The 20,719-nt window shown below is 43.3% G+C and overlaps 1 protein-coding gene across 1 annotated transcript in view; it reads left to right on the top strand.

The window, feature by feature from the left end:
* LOC138762259 (probable voltage-dependent N-type calcium channel subunit alpha-1B) overlaps nucleotides 1–20,719 on the top strand; it is a 927,445-nt gene that overhangs the window by 742,033 nt on the left and 164,693 nt on the right. The window contains exon 26 of the mRNA XM_069935943.1: nucleotides 614–720. Coding sequence (XP_069792044.1) covers nucleotides 614–720 — 107 coding nt within the window. The remainder of the gene's footprint in view (nucleotides 1–613; nucleotides 721–20,719) is intronic.

Raw genomic sequence — 20,719 nt, 5'->3', positions numbered from 1 at the left:
ATGCCGAATTACCGTACAAACTCTGTACGTTTTTGGAGGGTGGGTGAAAACTGGGGCACCCGGGAAAACCCTCGCAGGTCTTGGGGAGAATGTACAAACTCCTTGCAGATAGCGGCAGATTCAAGCCTGGGTTGCTGGGACTGTAATAACTTTGTGCTAACCTGCCACCCTTGTTCTGAAAGCTTTCATGTTCATTGTCTTCAGGTGAAGCTTCACAGACCTTTTGCGATCATTTCACACAATGGTAGAATTAATTGAAAGCCATTAAATGCCTTGGCTTCAAAGATTCTGGATACCCTTGTCCTGAACATGGATTCCCAACTCAGGAGGTGGCTACTGTCTGTAATCAAAGAGCAAATCTCCTTCGCAGAGGATGTGGCTCCTTTGACTACAGTTCCAGATGCCCACTTTCTAGACCCACTCCCTGCAAACATCAGGAAAGAGGGCAACAGGCAGCAAATAGGCAGGTTGATTGGTATCAGGAGTGCTACTGAAATAACAGGGTCCAGGCTGTATGACCCCAATTGACACTCAGTTTCTATTAACCAGAAAGGAATTGCAGCCAAGTAAAAAGTTGTGTTTTTTTTTTATTCACCCCATTTCCTTTCACAAGATGATTAATTTAGGTCTGATACTCCATCCTGGCTCTTACTTTCGAGACCTTTGGAACATTCTGGATTTTATCGTTGTGAGCGGAGCTCTGGTGGCCTTTGCTTTCACGTGAGTAACATCTGGATATTGCAGCATTCACCTGCTTGCTTGTATTATCCCCTGTGCTGTACACCCTGTGAGCTGTCATTCATCTGTGCTCTGTTCTGTGTTCTGTGGATCTCTGTGTCCAGCCATTTCAATTTCCCCACCCCATTACCTTGCTGACATACCTGTCCATGGTCTCAGGTATTGCCAGACCACCTTAAAATTGAAGGGACACACCTTATTTTCTGTCTGGGCGCCTGCCAACCGGACGGCATTACATTGACTTCTCTGGTTTCCGTTGAAAAAAACCCCACCTTCCACCCCATCTCCTTTCTTCTAGCTCTCTCTCGGACTCTTGGTCTCTCTCTCTCTCTGTCTGCCTCTCTCTCCTCCCCCCTTTTCCCACTGTCTCCTTTTACAGAGCTAAAATCAAATCTCACCAGTCTTCTGATCATATCCAATTAACACCTTTTGTCAGTTGGTCTGTACTCCTTCCCTTCCCATTCTCCCCTTTCTTTCCCCAGCCTTTCATTGAGATGACTGTCTTTTGTCACTCTAACCTTGAGGAAGGGATCAGGCCCGAAACATTATCTCCTATGGACACTGCAAGAGCTGCTGAGTTTCTCCAGCATTTCTGTGTTTTGACATTTGTGCTGTACACCTTATGAGTTGTCATTCCATTTGTGCTGTGCATCCATTTCCCTGCAAATCTTTCAAGTTTCAGTGAAATTTAAACAGAAAATGTGCATGAATGTAAAATAGAGCTTGCTTCAATGAACTGACTTGAAATTAATTGCTGTCTCCACCATTTGGTCACAGTGGATCAATGGATGTGGCTATCTGTTGACAAGAAGATCACTACTGACACCTGTCACTGAGATGATGCAATATTAATGAGAGCTGTCTTTTAGATTTATGAAATCATAACTATTCATTGTCATGTAATAAAGCAGAAATTAATATTACAAAAATTACTTTCAGTCTGCCACAAGGCAGACAAAGATCCATCATTAGCATTGCCCAGCACCCCTAACCATCAGAGAAAGAGAAGCAAAAGAGAGTTCCTCAGAGTCGCTGAGTGTTCCACAGACTGCAGCCACACAAGACTCCAGTTCAGTCCAAACCATTGGCATCCTGAGCCCAGGTCCAAAGATGAGGAACCCTTCAGAGCCCAGGGCCCTTCAGAAGCCCTTATTGCCCTCGCTACCCTCTTGAATCCCAGTTCCATACTTGGTTCCCATGATGAGTCAGTCTCCAGCAGCCCACAGCTTTGTGAGAGTCCTTTGACCTCAAATTGCCAGCATCCCATGGCCTGTATGTGTCCTTCAACCGCAGAGCCCCTCTCTGGTCCGCCACCATGGTCACTGTCCTTAGAGTTGTCTTCTTTGCTTCTCCTTCTCATAGAGGTGTGCTCTCCCCTTTACTAGTGCTCTGTGCCAGTCCGCTGCACCCCTGAAGTCTGCAACCTCGTCTGCCCAAAACGAGCGCCGCTATCTTGGGGCCAGACCGCACAGTTGCAGGATTTTAGATAGACCACTGTCAGCTCCTTTAACAGGTCATACAAGCCTGTACAGAGCCATTGGTTGTAGGACTGGGTGGTAGGACTGGCTGGGCTCCAATCCCTGCTCTCCCTGGGTCCGCACCAGCAGTAGCACTGCTGTCATGTCAGCTCTGGCACTTCCTCCGTTTCTAGTTGGGGGGGGAGGGGGTTCATGAAATGAATCAGATCCCATCAGATATATCTCAAAGCATCCAACAGTGGATGAAGTCATTCATATCAATGATACATGTCATTGATTACATGTATTTACTGGGCGAGGTCAGGGCTTCAGCTCTTGAGGCCCTGGATGAATGAACTGCATTATAGCAGCTCCATGATAAAGATTCACTCGTTCGACCAAGAGGAATTTTGATGAGTAACAAACGTATCTCATCTGAATCAAGTTGGTGGAAGGAGCCAGTGTGGTAGTTAACACAACACTGTTACAGCACCAACTGCCCGGGTTCGAACCTGGCACTGTCTGTCAGGAGTTTGTATGTTCTACCAGTGACTGCTTGGGTTTCCTCCCACCCTCCAAAACGTATAGGAGTTGTAGGTTAATTGGGTGGAAGGGTCTTTTTCTGTATAAACATAAAAATGCTGGACAAACTCAGCAGGTCTCACAGTGTTAATAGGAGGTAAAGGTATATTACCGACGATTAAGGCCTGAGGCCTTCCATAAAGTAGGGGTCCTCAACTGGGTTGAATTATTAATGCAATTAATTAAAACAATGGAGGAAATCAGACCCTGTGTGAAGGAGGTGGGTGAGGTGGATAAAGAACCCAATGAGCTGAGGTTGAAGAGAATAGAAAACAGGTTCCTAAGAGGAAGTGAAATGATGCAAAGCCCTTGCCCCCCCCCCCTCCACCCCCCTGCCCATAACTAATCCCCTTGCAGTTACACCCTTTGCAGTGAGGACACAGGACTTTGTATTGGACACAGAGGCTTGCTCCTGCATTGCTCTTGACTTCTCCAGAAGGTCTTCCCTGATGATGTTGTGCCTGATGATAATTCTGGTGTGTGTCAGGATGTATTTCTCACTGACGCTGATCTGGGGTGCAGTGAAAGGCAAGTATCTCCAGCTTGACTTGTGTGGGCTGATTGCTATCATCCCTGGAGTCCTCTTTGTGGCTCTTGCAGATTTTGCTGATCTCTGCCAAACGCACAGCATGTTTGGTGTCTGAAACACACTGCCTGAGAGGGAATTGGAGCTTGAATCTCACAATGTGCCAAAGTATAAAAACAAGCACTTGAATCATCCAAAGCAGAGAAGGCATAATCCAAGTATTCACAAATGGGAACAGTGTGGTTGGGTAATCAGTGGTCATCATGGGTTGATGGGCCAAAGGGCCTGTTTCTGTGCTGTATCATTCCATGGTTTGCCAAGCCATCATCAGTGGGAGGAGTAATGAATGCAACATAATGGAGTAGTGAAATCTTAACAAAAATGGTGGCACTCCTGAAGCTCTGGAACAGCAGCTCTGGCACTGGTGCAGATTCATGGAGAGAGAGGAGCGGAGACAGAGCGCTGTTCCGCAGGGTCCTATCACCCAGTTCTACTTGCAATGGCTCTGTGGAGGTTTTAAATAACCTGTTAAAGGTTTATTTTAAAATCCTGCGACTGCAGGGTCTGGGCCCAAGATGTGGGCACCTTTTGCTGGCAGCAACCTCGTGGGGTTGCAGACTCAGGGAAGCTGAGGACTAGAGCAGGACACCACTATCGGGGAGACCAACCCCTGTTTGAGAAAGAGAAGCCGTGGAGATGACCCCAAGGGACTGTGCCAACGGCAGTTGACTAGTGAGGGGCTCTGTAGCTGAAGAACACACAGGCGGCAGGCTGTTGGTGGCTCGAGGCGAGGAACCCAACCAGGTACAGGCTGCTGGTGACTGTGGTCAAAGGACTCATACTAGGCTGTTGGCTGCTGGAGACTGGCTGAACGGGTACCAGGTATCAGAACCAAGGTGCTGAAGGCTTCCTGATCATGTCAGAGGATTAGATCTGGAGCTCGGACTGCCGATGGTTTGGACTGAAGTCTGTGCAGTTGCAGAGGCCAAGGGGAACGCTGAAGGTTAATCCACAGACACTCAGTGACTCTGAAGAGACACTGTTTTGCTTCTTTCTTTGCTGTAAGGGGTTCCAGACAATTTCTGCTGACAGTGAATCCTTACAGCAGACTAAATGCAATTTTGTGTAATATTACATCTATTTTATTACATTACAATAAAAAATCTTGAATCTGATATATTTAATAACTCATCGTTTGTAGCCATTGTTTGAGTTTGTGAGAAATGAAGAATTGAGTTACAGGTAGTTGTCTTTGTGTAGTGTTGAAGAAACCCAAGCAAACCTGATTTGTCACTTGAGATGGGTGAAAATTTAAATTAACATTCCCCAAGGACACGGAAGCTTAGGACTTGAATGAGCCATGATAGCGCGACAGAAAGAATGTGCTGGTGATCTTAATTTAATTTAGACACCTAACACGGTAACAGGCCTTTCTGGCCCAAATACAACAATTGACTTACAAATCTCATACGTTTTTAAGGGGTTGTAGGAAACCAGAGCAGTTGGAGGAAACCCAGATCGTCATGGGGAGATGTACAAACTCCCTACAGGCAGCACCAGATTCGAACCTGAGTCATTGGTGCCAAAAGAGCATTGTGCTAACCACTACACTAACTATTCTACCCTTCAATCATTAAGGCAGATAAATCCCAAGGCTTCATCAAGTGTGGGAAGCCATGGAGGAAATTGCAGGGACTCTGACAGAGATCTTTGTATCATCCTTAACCATGGGTGAGGTATCAGAAGACCAGAGGGTGTCTTCATTCAAAAAAAGCTACAAGGACAAGCTGGAGTGCCTCATGTCAATGGTGGGAAAGTAACTGGAGGGGAATCTGAGGGACAAGATCCACCAGCATTTGGAAAGGCAGGGGTTGATGAGAGTTCATCAGCATGGGAAATCTTGTCTCACAAATTTGAATGTTTTTCGAAGAGTTAACAAAGAGGATTGACAAAAGCAGGCTACCTGAATTTTAGCAAGACCTTTGACAAGATCCTACAGGGTAGGCTGGTTCAGAAGTTGAGATCACACACAGGATCCAGGATGAGCAAGCTGAACTGATTGGCTTGGTGGAAGGAATCAGAGGGTGGTCGTAGAGCCTTATTTTTCAGGTGAGTGGTCTGAGTTCAGTGTACCATTGGAGGGCTTGAGTTACAGGAGATGCTGTGTAGACTTTCTTCTTGAGGCACAGGAGAGTGAGGGATGATCATATTGAAGTTTACAAAATCATGAGGGGGACAGACATTTGGAGAGGTACTTGGATCAGAAAGGTTTGGATTGATATGGGCCACATGTAAGTGAATAGGATCAGTTTGAATCATCAATCTGTTTGACATGCATGGTCTAATGTGCCTGTATTTACGCTGTGTCAATTTAAGATGACCATCTGGTTTGCATACCTCGACTAGTTAGCTTGAGCTCAAATCTGTAAGATGCAGAACCAAACAATTTGATTCCTGACAGTTTTACACAGCTGGAGACAACAGACAATCGTCTGGGTAAATAGTGAATCATCGTTATGAGGTTGTTTAATTTAAAAGTTCAATTTCACAAATAATGCAAGTGTATCCCCACACAATTTCTTCTGGCCTCCAGAGGTCCCTTACAAGTATTCCAGTACATCATGAATAAATTGCTCTGTTTGTTATTTTAGCTTATCAACTTCTTCATTAGAAGCAATTTGCAAGTTTTATTACAACAGTTTTATTGTGTTGTGCTTTAGTGAATCAAAATGATAATTTTTCCAGGTTTTGGTTCTATTGTCATGTTCTGTTATTGCAGCTGCAGATATTTGCACAGTGTGATTACTTATTGCTTTAACACCTCACTCCCTCCCAGCCCATCAATGATTGGCAATAGTCGTTGTGGCTTTGTGTGTGGGAAATGGTGTCTCACAATATGATTGTGTTTTTGAAGAGGGGAAGAGGAGGAGTGTCAAAATTTGGGCAGTGGACATATTTATGGATGCTAGCAAGGCCTTTGACAAGATCCCACATGATAGTCGGATTCTGGATGCTCTGCCTAATGAATGCAGATTTATCATGGGAATCGATGTGTGGTAGTGCAAGTTGTGTGTACAGGGCTCGGTGCTGGGTCCACTGTTTGTCATTTATGTTAATGATTTGGATGAAAATGTGTTTAGCATGAAGAGTAAATTTGTGGTTTGCACTCAGATTGGTGAGAGTTTGGAGCATGAAGAGGATTATCTGAAGTGGCAGATAGAATTTAATGGTAACAAGTCACATTGTGGTAATTAAACCAGGGCAGGACTTGTACAATGAATATTAGGGCCCTGGAGAGTGTTGTAGGATAGAGAGACAGACCTAGGGTACATGTGCATGAAAGCAGTGTCCACAGGTAGTCAGGCTGAGAATGAAGACATCTGGCACACTTGCCTTCATCAGTCAGGGCATTAAGTTCAGGAGTTTGGACATTGTCTCAACTGTGTAGGATGTGGGTGATCCAATATTGGGTACAGATCTGCTGACCCAGCGAGGGATAAGATGCATTCAGTTGGAAAGAGTGAGAAATAGGCTCACAAGGGTATTTCTGGAAAGGATTGAATCACAAAAAGATGCTCGATGGGCTTGTATGTTTTTCCCAAGACCATATAGGGATAAGAGGGTACATTAAAGGTTTGTAAAATCATGAAGGAAGAAGTGAAGTTTCATAGTCACATTTCAAAGGTAGGAGTTTCTAAATCTCGGGGCTAGAATTAAAGTGAGAGGGGAAAGAATTGACATGGACCAGAGAGTGACAGAAAAGTGGATTGAACTATCAGAGGAAGTGATGGAGGTGGGTGCAATGTCAAGTAAAAATGCATTGAGACAGGTACATGGAAAGTAATGGTTGTGAGGGATATGGGTCAAACTCAGGCAAACAAGACTGGCTCAGAGAGACATTGTGGTGGGTCTGGCCACGTTGAGCCAAAGGATCTATTTCACTGCTGTGAAACTCCTTCACTAATTGTTTGTGCAGGGAAGCGTTATGATCAGTTGACTGGATGGTGAATTGTTTTTGCAGGATCCATATGAAGAGAGAGAGGGGCATTGACTGTACTCTGAGGAGTGAGGGGTTTTGACTGTACCATGAGGAGCGAAGGGTTTTGACTGTACCATGAGGAATGAGGGATATTGACTACCGTGAGGAGTGAGGGCTATTAAAGGCACCATAAAGAGTGAGGTTGACTGTTCCGTGAGGAGTGAGGGGTATTACCTGTAGCATGAGGAATAAGGTTGACTGTACTGTGAGGAGTAAGGTTGACTGTACTGTTAGGAGTAAGGAGCATTGACTGAAACATTAGGAATGAGAGGCATTGACTGTATCATGAGGAGTGATGTTGACTGTATCGTCAGGAGTATTGACTGTACTGAGAGGTGAGAGTTTGACTATACCGTGAGGAATGAGGGGCATTTTGTTTCGTGAGGAGTGAGTTCGACTGTGACATGAGGAATGAGGAGCATTTACTATACCGGTGATGAGGGACACACAGCTGATGCCCTCGCTGCCTCCTGGTTATATTGACCCAACCTATGTGTATGAGTATTTGTCTCCTATGTTGTACTCTGTGCAGCCCTCGTGCGTGTTCTGTGGAGTCAATCCTGCAGAAACCACTGACTCTCACATGGATGTGAGGAAATTTCTCTCTGATCAGTCAGGGTTGGATTCAATCCCATCTCTTGAAAACAAGTCTGGTCTTCCCAACTAAAGCCTTGATCAAATGCAGTGAAAAGGTTTGTTGTGTGTGCTACCATGTGAGTGTATCCATACTCAACCAGTGGCATCGGTGCCGATACAGCAGTTCATGAAATGCCACCACATTTTTTCATAATTATCAATCAAAGATAGCAATGCCTACTCATATTTCTGCTATTCCTTTTGACTTGTAACTAACTGTTGCTTCTTTCTTCCTTTTTTTCTTTCTTTCCTGAATGTCGGGATCTGAATAGTTTCCTCGGGTAAGGATATCATTGAAGTGATGTTTGTGTGCATGTCATCACTGTGTGTCTGTGAGCAATGAGCAAGTTATGCTAAGCTGATTGCCTATTAAAAAAGTCATATATCATACTCTTAAAACTGGATCCGGTGCTCCCATTGTGGTCTTCTCTACATCGTAGAGAATGGACAGTGCTTTGCTGAACACCTTAGCTCTGTCTGCCTCAATGACAGGGATTCCCTAGTGGTCATCCATTTCAAATCTGCACCCCACTCCCACTCTGACCATGACCTCATACACTGCTAAATCAAGACCACTCATAAATTGGAGGAGCAACACCTAAATTTCATCTGGGCACTCTCTAACCGATGACATTAACATCAACTTCTCCATTTTCTGTTAGACTTCTCCCTCTTATCCCGATCCCTCTCCCTCCTTTCCCCCCAGCTCTCCACCCTCTTCCCTCTCCATTCACAGAACTATTCTCCCTTCCCCTGCTTGCTGTTGTGCCTTCCCTCCCTTATCCAACTATTACCTCTTGCCTGTGGGCTTGGGCTCCTCGAAGGGCTCATGTCCCAAACATTGGTTATGTACTTTTATCTTTGCTATTTAATGTACGCTGTGTGATCTGCTGAGTTTCTCCAGCATTGTGTTTTTACTAGAAACACTGCATCTGCAAACATTTGTGTTTGACTCCATATATCATCCTCTTGCAGTTCTATTGGATGAGTTGATTCACCAACGTAGGATGGTATTTGGTGAATGCAGTGCTTTTAGGAATCTAAGAATTCTGTGAGAAAATGATTAAATTGCTTATGGCTCATCCAACTCATTCAGTCTCTCATTCTTATTTGTTTTATATCCTTGTTTATGTGAAATGATGTCAATTTCCATTAAAACAGTGGTTCTGGAAACATTTTTAGCAGTTTCATTAATTACATTTCCTAGACCAGAACTCTGTAGTTGATGGTAAACTCAATTTAAAGAATTTCAGATGCGCATCTTAAATCAGTTTTAAAATAAAACCAATGTATATTTTATGTATTAACCTCTATTATAGTCATTAAAAACAGCAGAAGGCCAATCAGCCCTTCAAACCTGCACCACTATTCAACACAATCATGGCTGATCATTTGACCTCAGTACCCTGTTCCTGCTTTCTCTCCACACCCCTTGATCCCTTGAATCATAAGGGCAACATCCAACTTCCTAATGAATAGATCTAATTAACCTCATGCTGTACCTGTATTCCGATCTTCAATGACTGATTTCCCATGAACCCCAGGTCTCATTGCACCTCTATTTTTCTCATAAGTCATCTTTCAGATAATAAGGTGCCTGCCTGTCAATGCCCCCTAAGTGGTTGGCCTCACATTTATATTCAATTTGAAACATTTCATTAATACCTCAAGACTTTCAACCATATTGTACCTGCATTAGCTCAAGTTAAAACTATTTTAATTTGTGTTAGGTGGTCCACAATGGAAATGCAATATTTTATCCAGCAGAAGGAATTCACTGATAGAAGTATTCTCACAGCATCTGGACCTCAATGGTGCAGTGTGTAATGTCCCTGTCTCTGCTCCAATCCTGGGTCTATTCCTGAGCTCCCTGTGACCTGGTGGGTTTCATGCATCCTAAAACCAGGAATATTGATCAGCTAATTTCCCCAACTACCTAAAAAGAGTGATGGAATCAGGGGTGAGAAGCAACGTGAGGAGGGTATACCAGGATCCGTGTAAATGCGTGCATTACAGTGTGTGCTGACACGGTGAGCCGTGTATCTGTCTCCATGCAGTATTATTGAATGACTCAGGCCACTGATAAGTTAAGAAAGCAGATTCCTTGAAGAAGGGTTCAGGCCCGAAGCATCAGCAATATAGCTTTGTCTCTTGTGGATGCTGAAAGACCTGATGAGTTCTTCCAGCATTTTGGTGTGTTTTTATTTTTAAATGAGCACACATTCCCTGTCAATGAGCAGCTCCGATTCTATCAGAGTATGACATTGCCACCAGTCGGAAGAGTAAGGCATCACAAGATGAGTAATTGTGGTTATTAGGATTGCTGTAATCATGTCAGTTATAGCTTCTAAGTCATAGGACAAAGATGTGGATACATCAATGCATTGTAGGTTAGAGAGGTCATGGTGGAGTAAAAACACAAAGCTCGAGAAACTCAGCTGTCCTTTATATATCAATGTAAAAATGCATAACTAACGTTTCAGGCTTGAGCCCTTCATCAGGGTAAAAAAAAATGTTGGCAGGTGTCTGAACAAAAGAGTGGGGGGGGGGCTTGTCGCAAAGGCAGGGGGTGATAGGTAGAGAAGGGAGGGAGGGGACAGCACCGAACAAAAGAAGGAGGGATGGCTAGGTGAAAGAAGAGGGAAGGGAAAGGAAGCAGGAGAAGAGGAGAGCAGATCAACAGAATCTGGGTGGAGGGTGCCCTGATGGAAAATTAGGTGTTGTTCCTCCAATTTGCGGGTGATCTTGGTGGGATAGTACATAAAGCCATGGACAGACATGTGAGTATGGGAGTGTGACACCAAACTGAAATGTGGGCTATTGAGAGGTCACTGTCACTGGTGTGGATAGAGTGAAGGTGCTTGTTGAAGTGATCTCCCAATCTGAGCTCAGTCTCTCCGATGTAGAGAAGGCCACCAAGGGAACACTGGATGAAGTAACTCAGTCCTATGGGTTTCACAAGTGAAGTGTTGCTTCACTTGAAAGGCCTTTTTCCTCTGGTCATAGGGGAATGTGCTGGGGGGGGGGGGGCGCGATTGGTGGGGAAGGGTGAGTGCACAAGGGAGTATCAGAGAGAGGGGAGGAGGAGGAAAGATGTGTCTGGTGGTGGGATCCTGTTGTAAGTGCTGGAAATTCCAGAGGATTATGTATTGAATGGGAAGGCTAGTGGCATGGTAGGTGAGGATGAGGGGGATTCTATGTGCATCTGGAGGCAGAGAGTGGAGATGGAAGGTGGAGGGAGGGGGTTGAGGGGTTGGCAGGGGAAGGGGAAAGGTTGAGAGGTCAGAGGGAGGAGGTGGGGGGGTGGGAGTGGTTGGGGAGGGGTGGCGGTGGTGAATAGAGGTGGAGGAATGACCTTTCAGGGGATCTATGTTCAAGGCTCTCAGCCAGAAAATCTGCATATCTTTGCAAATGCTGACTGAGCTATCAAATACTCCTCTGATTATATGCAAAAAGAAGGCCATTCATTCAGTCTGTCAACTCGAGACTTATGCCCAACAGATCCTTCTCCTGCTTTTACTTTTTAGATTTGCAAATTGTTCTCTAGTTAAGTGCCCATTAACTTAGAACATGGAACATAGAACAATACACCACTGTACAGGCCATTCAGTACACAATGTTGTGCCAACCAAAATGAATAATTCCATAATGATCAAACCCTTCCCTGATTCACACCCATAACCCTCTATTTTTCTGGCATCCATGTGCTTGTCTAAGAGTCAATTATATCAGCTTCCATCACCACCCCAGAAATGCATTCCAGACACCCACCACTCTCTGGGTAAAAATACCTATCTCCGACAGCTCCCATAAACAGCCCTCCCCTTATCTTACACTGATGTTTTCTGGTCTTTGCTATTGTTGACCTGGGAAAAAGGTGCTGTATGTCCCTAAGCCCCTCATAATCTTATATACTATTGACTTTCCTCTTGAATTATATGATTGAAACTGTGAATCTCATCACCACAGTTTTAAATCTATGTTCCATAATCTCTGACCATTTTTTGTTGGAAACAGCTTTCCTCTTTCTCTATCCATCTAAACCAGTCATAATTCTGACTTCTTGCATCACTGTCTGGTGTGGAGGTGCCGAGGCACCAGACAGGATAAGGCTACAGAGGGTTAAAAACTCAGCCTGTGCCATCATGGGCAATAGTCTTTATTCCATTAAGAGCGTCTTTAAAAGGCGATGTCTCAAGAAAGCAGCCTCTATCATCAATGACCCTCACCTCCCAGAGCATGCCTTCTTTTCACTGCTACGATCAGGAAGTACAGGAGCCTAAAGATGCACACCCAATGTTACAAAACCAGTTTCTTCCTCTCCGCTATCAGATTTCTAAGTTGACAATGAACCCACTAACTCATTTTTTTTCTTTTTTATAGCACTAATTATTTATTTTTAAATAATGCATTGATGAACCATAAATGACAGCAATTTTGCACTTGTAATACACAAGCAACAAGTTTCATGACACATATTCATGACGATAAACCTTATTCTGATTCTGATACTGATTCTGACCAATGTCAGATCTCTCCAATTAACTCATGGCTGAAATTATTTCCTGGAGTCATTTGTAGTGAATCCTTTACTGCATCCAGGGCAGTCACGTTCTTCGTATAAGCAGGTGAGCAGTATTTCTCATCTCTGGTCTAGTGCTCTGGTCCAAGGCACTGATTTACCACTCTGAGGGCAGTATATTCATGCAATGCTATGCAGGTCAGAGCAAAGTCTGTGCTTGTGGGTTCATTAGCTGAGTTACCTACCTCTATTATGGAATCTCATTGGAGCAAATACTGCAGTCAAATGAGTTAAAACTTCATTAGTTAGGACATTAGGGCTTTGAGCCTGGAAATAATGTGTGCAATTTAACATAATTATAGCATGAATGTGGATGGAAATTTGAGTCAATAAATTGGACTTCTATTTGCCGCAATTTTTTTCCCCTGCGTTCAGAAATTAATTGGATGTTAAGATGATGCATATTTTTGAAGTCTAATAAATATGGATGGAATGATGGTTGGAACATTTTCTGTCCATGTTTGTAGTTAACACGGCTCCAGATAAAATTCTCCCCATTTCACAGTGACTGTGTGTCCACTTTGCACACTATGTAATTAATTTCTTAAATGTCACTATGTGTGAACTCATACAGTCATTATTATTTTGTAACTCTGCACTCCTTTTTTAACGATGAAAAATAATGCGAGATCTGTTGTTTGACCCAGATTTGAATTTACAGATTAATCATTCCAGCCAATAAATGAAGAGTAAAGCATATTAACTAATGTCTTTGCATTTCTTTTGGTGATTTATTTGCTACCTCCTTATTGCTTTCATTTACAATGGTTCAAATTTTGCTGTACAACTAACAGCAAGTGAACGGGGCTCAGCATTCCTGATGCGCAAATCGGCAGCAATGACATAGCTCCAGACCTAAATTGCTGACCAACTACAGTCGAGGAGCATCTTGTTTAAATCACTCAACTCTATGTGACTCGAGCATGGATGCAGGACTTGTGTTTGAACCCATCATGAAATTTAAATTCAAATAACTAAATAGACTTTGAATTAAAAAGAACCAAAGACTTGTTGACCCAAACCAAGGCTTTTATTAACTAAAAGACTGGAGCATATCACAAGTAGGTCGACCAGTCCAGAATGACCTGGTCTGGCTAGGAGCAATCCTTTAAGACCTGCCAGTAGGTGTGGCTACACTCTCAGCCAATCACAGTCATTCTACACTACCATCTGTACATATGTACATATACACATTGGTGATAGAATCTGTACTATCACAGCCGGTAATAATTATCATGAAACAATTGGATCCTTGTAAATCTCAGAGCTCACTGATGTCCTTCTGGGTAGCAAACCTGCCCTCCAGATCCACTCTGGAGCATGCCAGCCTGCCGGACCCAGTCTGGAGAATGCCTGCCTGCCAGACCTAATCTGGGGAATGGCTGACCTTCGGGTCCCATCTGGCGGTGTTGGCCCTTCTCCCTTCTGACACCTTCTGGAGAGTGCCTGCCTGCTGGACCCAGCCTGGAGAATGTCTGCCCTCTGGACCCCAACTGAAAAATATTTAATTTGGATCAGAGCAGCAAATAACACTTAGGAGATGGTAAAATAAGCAGCTAGAAGTAGAGACCATGTAAATAAAATGTTTAAGAACCAGAGTGCATGGACAGGAAAGGAATAGAGTGACGCAGGCCAAATGCAGGAAAATGCAATAAGCTGAGTATCACTATAAAAGCGAGGAACTTTATTCTGGAGTGGTCATCGAGGGAGTGGTCATCGAGGGAGTGGTCATCAAGGGAGAGGTCATCATCAACTTGGGTGAGAACAGGTAAGAAGTGAGGGATAGTAGGAGCTGAAGTAAGAAAGGGTCACCCTATTCCAGGAACAAAAAGGATTCAGCAAGTAGGCCAAGGTAAGGGCAGGTTTTAGATAGCATATATTTTGATCCTCTAGTCATAAAAAATGGACAACAGCCAAGACAGGGGAATGCTCCTCTTACAGAATGTGGGTTTTAAGGGAAGCCAGTAGTATCCTTTATGACTTCATCTGAGAGAAGTGCATCCAGTTGCAGCTTTTGACGAGCCAAGGTAGGCAATTGGAGCTGGATGAACTCCAGATCATTCGGGAGGAAGTAGGGATAATAGGCAGGAGTTACAGGGACACTATCTCACCTAGGAAGCAGTAGGAGGGTAGATGGGTGACAGTCAGGAGAGGGAAAGGGAACAGGCAGGCAGTGCAGGGCATCCCTGTGGCTATTCCCCTCAATAACAAATATACCATTTTGAATAATGTCAGGGGTAGGGGTAGGGGGGAAACCTACCAAGCACAAGCCAAGACAACAAGGTCTCTGGCATGGAGTCTGGTCCTGTGGCTAAGATGGGAAGGAGATGAAGTGAGCTGTGATAATAGGGGATTCTGTAGTTAGCAGGTCAGATTAGAGGTTTTCTGGAAATGATCGAGTATCCCAGATGGAATGTTGCTTCACTGGTGCCAATGTATGAGATATCTCCGATCAAGTTCATGGGATTCTCAGGAGGAAGAGTGAGCAGTCAGATGTCATGGTCCATATATGGACCAATGACGTGAGTTGGAAAGGTGAGGAGGTCCTGCAAGGAGAGTTGAAGGATAGGACCTCCAGGGTTATGATCTCAGGATTGCTACCTGTGCCACGTGCGAGTGAGATTAGAAATAGGAGGATAATAAAGCTTAGCACGTGGCTAAAGACATAGTGCAGGAAGGTGAGTTTATGTTTCTGGATCATTGGGCTCTCTTCCAGGGTAATATCTCTTTCTCTCTCTCTCTCTCTCTCTCTCTCTCTCTTCTTTTCCCTATATCTCCTTTTCTCCAGCTCTGCATTCACAGAGCAATTCCCTCATCCAATTAATTCTCACCTTTCATCTCCTGTCCTTCTATCTATCTCTAATTATCTGTTGGTCTGTTCGTCTGTGTTCTTTCTTTCCTTCTCCCCAGCCTTTTGATTCAGGTGCTTATCTGCTTTTTACTCATGCCTTGAAAAAGGGCCCCAATCTTGTAGAATTTTTTGAGGAAATTACCAGAAAGTTTTACGAAGAAAAGGCTGTTGATGCTGTCGACATGGACTTTAGTATGGCCTTTGACAAAGTCCCACATGGGAGGTTAGTCAGGAAGGTTCAGATGTTGAGTATTTATGGTGAAATAGTGAACTAGATTCGACAATGGCTGGTTGGGAGAAGCCAGAGAGTGGTACTGGATGATTGCTTCTCGGACTGGAGGGCTGTGACTAGTGGTGTGCCTCAGGGATTGGTGGTGGGATCATTGTTGTTTGTCATCTATATCAATGATCTGGATGATAATGTGGTTAATTGGATCAGCAGGTTTGCAGATGACACTAAGATTGCAGGCGTTATGGACAATGAAGAAAGTTTTCAAAACTTTCAGAGGGATCTGGACCATCTGGAAAAATGGGTTGAAAAATGACAAATGGAATTTAATGCAAAGAAGTGTGAGATGTTGCATTTTGGAAGGATAAACCATAAAGGATAGGGCACTGAGAAGCACGGTAGAAGCTTGGAATACAGATACAGAATTCCATGAAAGTGATGTCAGAGGTGGGTAGTGTTGAAGCGAGAACTTTTGGCATCTTGGCCATCATAAATCAAAGTATGGGGTATAGGAGTTGGGATGTTATGGTAAAGTTGTATAAAACAAAACATTGGTGAGGACAAATTTAGAATATTGTATGCAGTTTTTGTCACCTAACTACAGGAAAGATATCAATAAGATAGAAAGCGTGCAGAGAAGATTTATTAGGATTTTGCCCGGACTTCAGGAACTGATTTACTGGGAAAGGCGAAACAGGATAGGACTTTATTCCCTGGAGCATAGAAGAATGAAGGGAGATTTGATAGACTTATTTAAAATTATGAGGGGGATAGACAGAGTAAATATAGATAGGCTTTTTCCGCTGAGTTTAGTTGAGAAGCAAACCAGAGGACATGGGTTAAGCGCAAATGTTTAGGGGAACATGAGGGGGAATTTCTTCACATAGAGAATGGTGGGAGTATGGAATGAGCTACCAGCTGAAGTGGTGAATGCAGGCTTAATTTTAACATTTAAGAAGAACTTGGAGAGGTACATGGAATGGAGGCTATTGACTGGGTGCAGGGCAGTGTGACTAGGCCAAAAGAATGGTTCAACTCAGACTAGATAGGCCAAAAGTGCCTGTTTCTGTGCTGAAGTATTCTAAGTATATTAATAGCAATTTTGTAAATTAAGGGACAAAATTGGACCTCTTGAAGATCAGAATGGTCGACGATTTATGGAGCCAAAAGAGATGGGCTAGATCTTAAATGGGTTTTTTGCAAATCTATTTACTTAGGAAACTGGCACAAAATTTAGGGAAGCGAGCCAAATAAGCAGTGAGGTCATGGGCATATATAGATTAAAGAGAAGAGGTGCTTGCCGTCTTAAGGCAAATAAGAGTGGATAAATCTCCAGAACCTGACAAGATATTCCCATGGATCTTGAGGGAGGCTAGTGCAGAAATTGCAGAGGCCCTGGAAAATCTATTTTACATGTCCTTAGCCACGGGTGTGGTGCTAGAGGATTGGAGGGTAGCTCATGTTGTCTTGTGTAAAAAAGGCTCTAAAAATAATGCAGAAAATTATAGGCCAGTGAGCCTGATGTCAGTGGTAGGTAAGTTATTGGAAGGTATTCTAAGAGATTTGTTGAATAGGTATTTGGAGAGATAAGGACTGCTTTGAGGTAGCTAACATGGCTTTGTGCATGAAAAGTCATGTATGACAAGGTCTCATATGGGAATTTAGCCAGGATTGTTCAGACATTCACTGTTCATGGTGAGTTGTAAATTAGATTAGATATTGGCTTTATGGGAGAAGCCAGAGAGTGGTAGTGGCTGATTGCATCTCTGACTGAAGGCCTGTGACTAGTGGTGGACCTCAAGGTCCACTGTTATCTATATCAATGATCTGGATGATAATGTGGCAAATTTGATGAGCAAGTTTGCAGATGACACAAAGATTGGAGGTTTAGTGGACACTGAGGAAGGTTTTCAACACTTCTAGAGGGATCTGGACCAACTGGAAAAATTAGCTGCAAGATGGCAGTTGGAATTTAATGCAGACAAAGTTAAGGTATTGCACTTTGGAAAGAAAAACCAAGGAAGGACCGGCATGGAAATCTGAAGGGCCATGAAAAGTGTAATAGAACAGAAAGACTGGGAATACAGATACTGTACATAATTCCCTGAAAGTGGAGTCACAGGTAGATTGTTAATCAAAGTACTGAGTATAGATGTTGGAATGTTATGACGAAGTTTTATAAGACATTGGTGAGGCCAAATTTAAAGTATTCTGTGCAGTTTTGGCCATACTACCACAGGAAAGATGTCATTAAGATTGAAAGAGTGCGGAGATGATTTACAAGGATATTGCCAAGACCCGAAGAACTGAGTTACAGGGAAAGGTGAAACAGGTTAGGACTTAATTCCCTGGAGCATAGAACAATGAGGGGAGATTTAATAGAGATATACAAAACTATGATGGCTGGCACAGTTAGTGCAATGCTATTAGAGCGCCAGTGACCCAGGTTTGAATCTGGCGCTGTGTGTAAAGAGTTGGTACGTTCTCCTCATGTGTGCACGAGTTTCTTCCATGCGCTCTGGTTTCCTCCCACCCTTCACAAACATAGAGTGTTTGTAGGATATTTGGGCAGCATGAACTGATGGGCCAGAAGGAGCTGCTACCGTATTTATGTTTAAATTGTAAACAAAATCTGTAAACTAAAATGAATGTCGAAACTAAACTATACAGAGAGAGTAAATGCAAGCAGGCTTTTTCCACTGAGGGTAGATGGGATAAAAATTAGACCATATGGGTTAAGGATGAAAGGGTAAAATTTAAGCATGTACTTCACCTTCAAGTTTGAAATTCCAAAATGCATCACTTCACACTTGTCTGGATTGAACTCCATCTGACACTTCCCCGCCCAACACTCTGCAACCTGTCTATATTTTGTTGTAATCTACGATGACCTTGTACACTCTATACAACACCTCCAACCTTCATGTCATATGCAAATTTACTGACCCATCCTTCCATTTTTTGTCCATATCATTTTTTAAATATTACAAAGAGCAGGGATCACAGAACAGAACAGTCACTGACCTTTAGGCAGAATACATTCTGTCTACCACTACCCTCTGCTATCTGCCGACAAGCCAATTCTGAATCCACACAGCCAAGGTTCTATGGATCCTATGCCTCATGACTTTCTGAATGAGACTACCATGGGAGACCTTATCAAATACCATGTGCAGGCAGTGATCATTAGTGATAGAACATGTACTGTCAGAAGTGTCAGCAAGAATGGTTTGATTGGGAATGTATTTGGATGAATGCATTACTTTAAACAATTGCTTCTCCAGTATAACTGGTCGAAGTGGTTGTGTGGATGCCTCCTATTCTTAGGTAGCAGGGCTGAGGATTGATTGGCTGCTTCTAGTGTTGGTGAATAGGTCCCAGGGGTTGAAATCCTCTTGCTATCTAAATGTACTTCTGTGGTTTCTCTTTATTAGATCGAACAAAAGGTAAATTGGGATACTATTCAGTTTCTGTGGCACAGCAACCAGCCAGTGAAACATCATGTGCGCACTCTCCCTGGAGCACTGGGCCCTTCCATCAACATAGGAGAGAAACAGTGGAATAATGCAGAGGGGGTGGCAGAGACAGCACCAGATACAAACGATTAAGCATTAATATCAGTTGATTAATTAAAGAAGGTTCCAGAGGAGTCCAGTGATTGACTTCAGTAAGCAATTCTAACTGAGTGGCCATAGTACTCGTTGGCATCTTGGGAGCCTGCTGACCACCTTCCATCATGGACATTTAAATTGGTTCAGTTCAATGCCCTTGGCATCGTCCTACTGCTGTGATCCATTCTAACTGCTCCCTCACACCCTGGTGGTCCACTGGCAATGGCTTGTGACCAGCTGCTTCCACAGAAACTTTATCAATGTGTTTGTAATCCACCTCCGTCTACTAGATTTTTTTTTAAGTGTTTAGTTTTTATCAGGAAATGTTGCTGTTTATGTCATAATCTTCGACCCAGAGAAACACTACAGCACAGAAACAGTCCCTTCATCCCAACTAGTCTGTGCTGAACTGTTATTTTGCCTAGTCCCATTGTCCTGCACATGGACCATATCTCACCATACACCTCCTGTCCATGTACATATCCAAATTACACTTAAATGTTAAAATCAAACCCCTATCCACCAACTCTGCTCATTCACTACCCTCTCAGTGAAGAAGTTCCCATTGTGTGATGACATTGTTTAATGGGTTTAATGTATTGTATATGTTGAACATTTAGTGGGGAGGGAGAGGGGGGTGGGAAGGAGGGAGGTAAAAGGGGAGAAAATGACACTGTGTATATTCAAGAGGGAAATGTTTATGTGTATTTTGGTCAGTATGGTTCATAGCGTGAAAAATAAAAAAAATTTAAAAAAAACATCTCATCTTTCACCCTTGATCCATCTTTCATCCATGAGTGGTTCCCTTCTCACTCATCTTTCTCAGAAGGTGGACATATCTCTCCCCCTCTCCTTTCACACACCGTATTTGCAGCAGCTGGATACCTTGGGGACCTGCTCGTCCCTCGTGCAGTTAATTGTCCACTGACAGATTTCCCTTCATCACTGATATGTTGCAATTCCAGTCCAGTTTGTTCCAGTCACAGAGATATGAATCGTAACACATCTAAAGCTAACTCAGCGTCATCTCCATACAAGCAGAGTTCCGGAGAAACTTCGCAGGTCACGCCACATCCATTAGAAGGATTCTCTTCAACAGGAATCTGGCCTGCAACATTAGTGACACTTTACTTTCTTTTTTTTTTTTTTTTTAAATTTTTTATTTTTCACACCATAAATCACAATAGCCATGATATACACTTTTTCTTTTCCACACATTTACAGTGACTTTTTCTCCCTCCCCCCTCCCTCCTCCCAAGCCACCCCCCCATCCCCCCCCCTCTCATCCATTTTAGTTATACAATCTAGGTTGCATTAATTCAGTTAGACAATGTTGTCATTCAACAAAAATACACCAGAAATTCTACTGAGTCCATTCTTTTCTTTTCTTCTCCTTCCATCAACTTAGGTAATGTTTGTTCCCGGTAGGTTTTCGCTATTGTATTTAATGTAAGGCTCCCATACTTGT

This window comes from Narcine bancroftii, chromosome 1, assembly GCF_036971445.1.
Source record: "Narcine bancroftii isolate sNarBan1 chromosome 1, sNarBan1.hap1, whole genome shotgun sequence".
In the NCBI taxonomy this organism is placed as follows: domain Eukaryota; kingdom Metazoa; phylum Chordata; class Chondrichthyes; order Torpediniformes; family Narcinidae; genus Narcine; species Narcine bancroftii.
The sequence above is the reverse complement of the archived record's forward strand: the minus strand, read 5'-3'. Positions and strand labels throughout refer to the sequence as shown.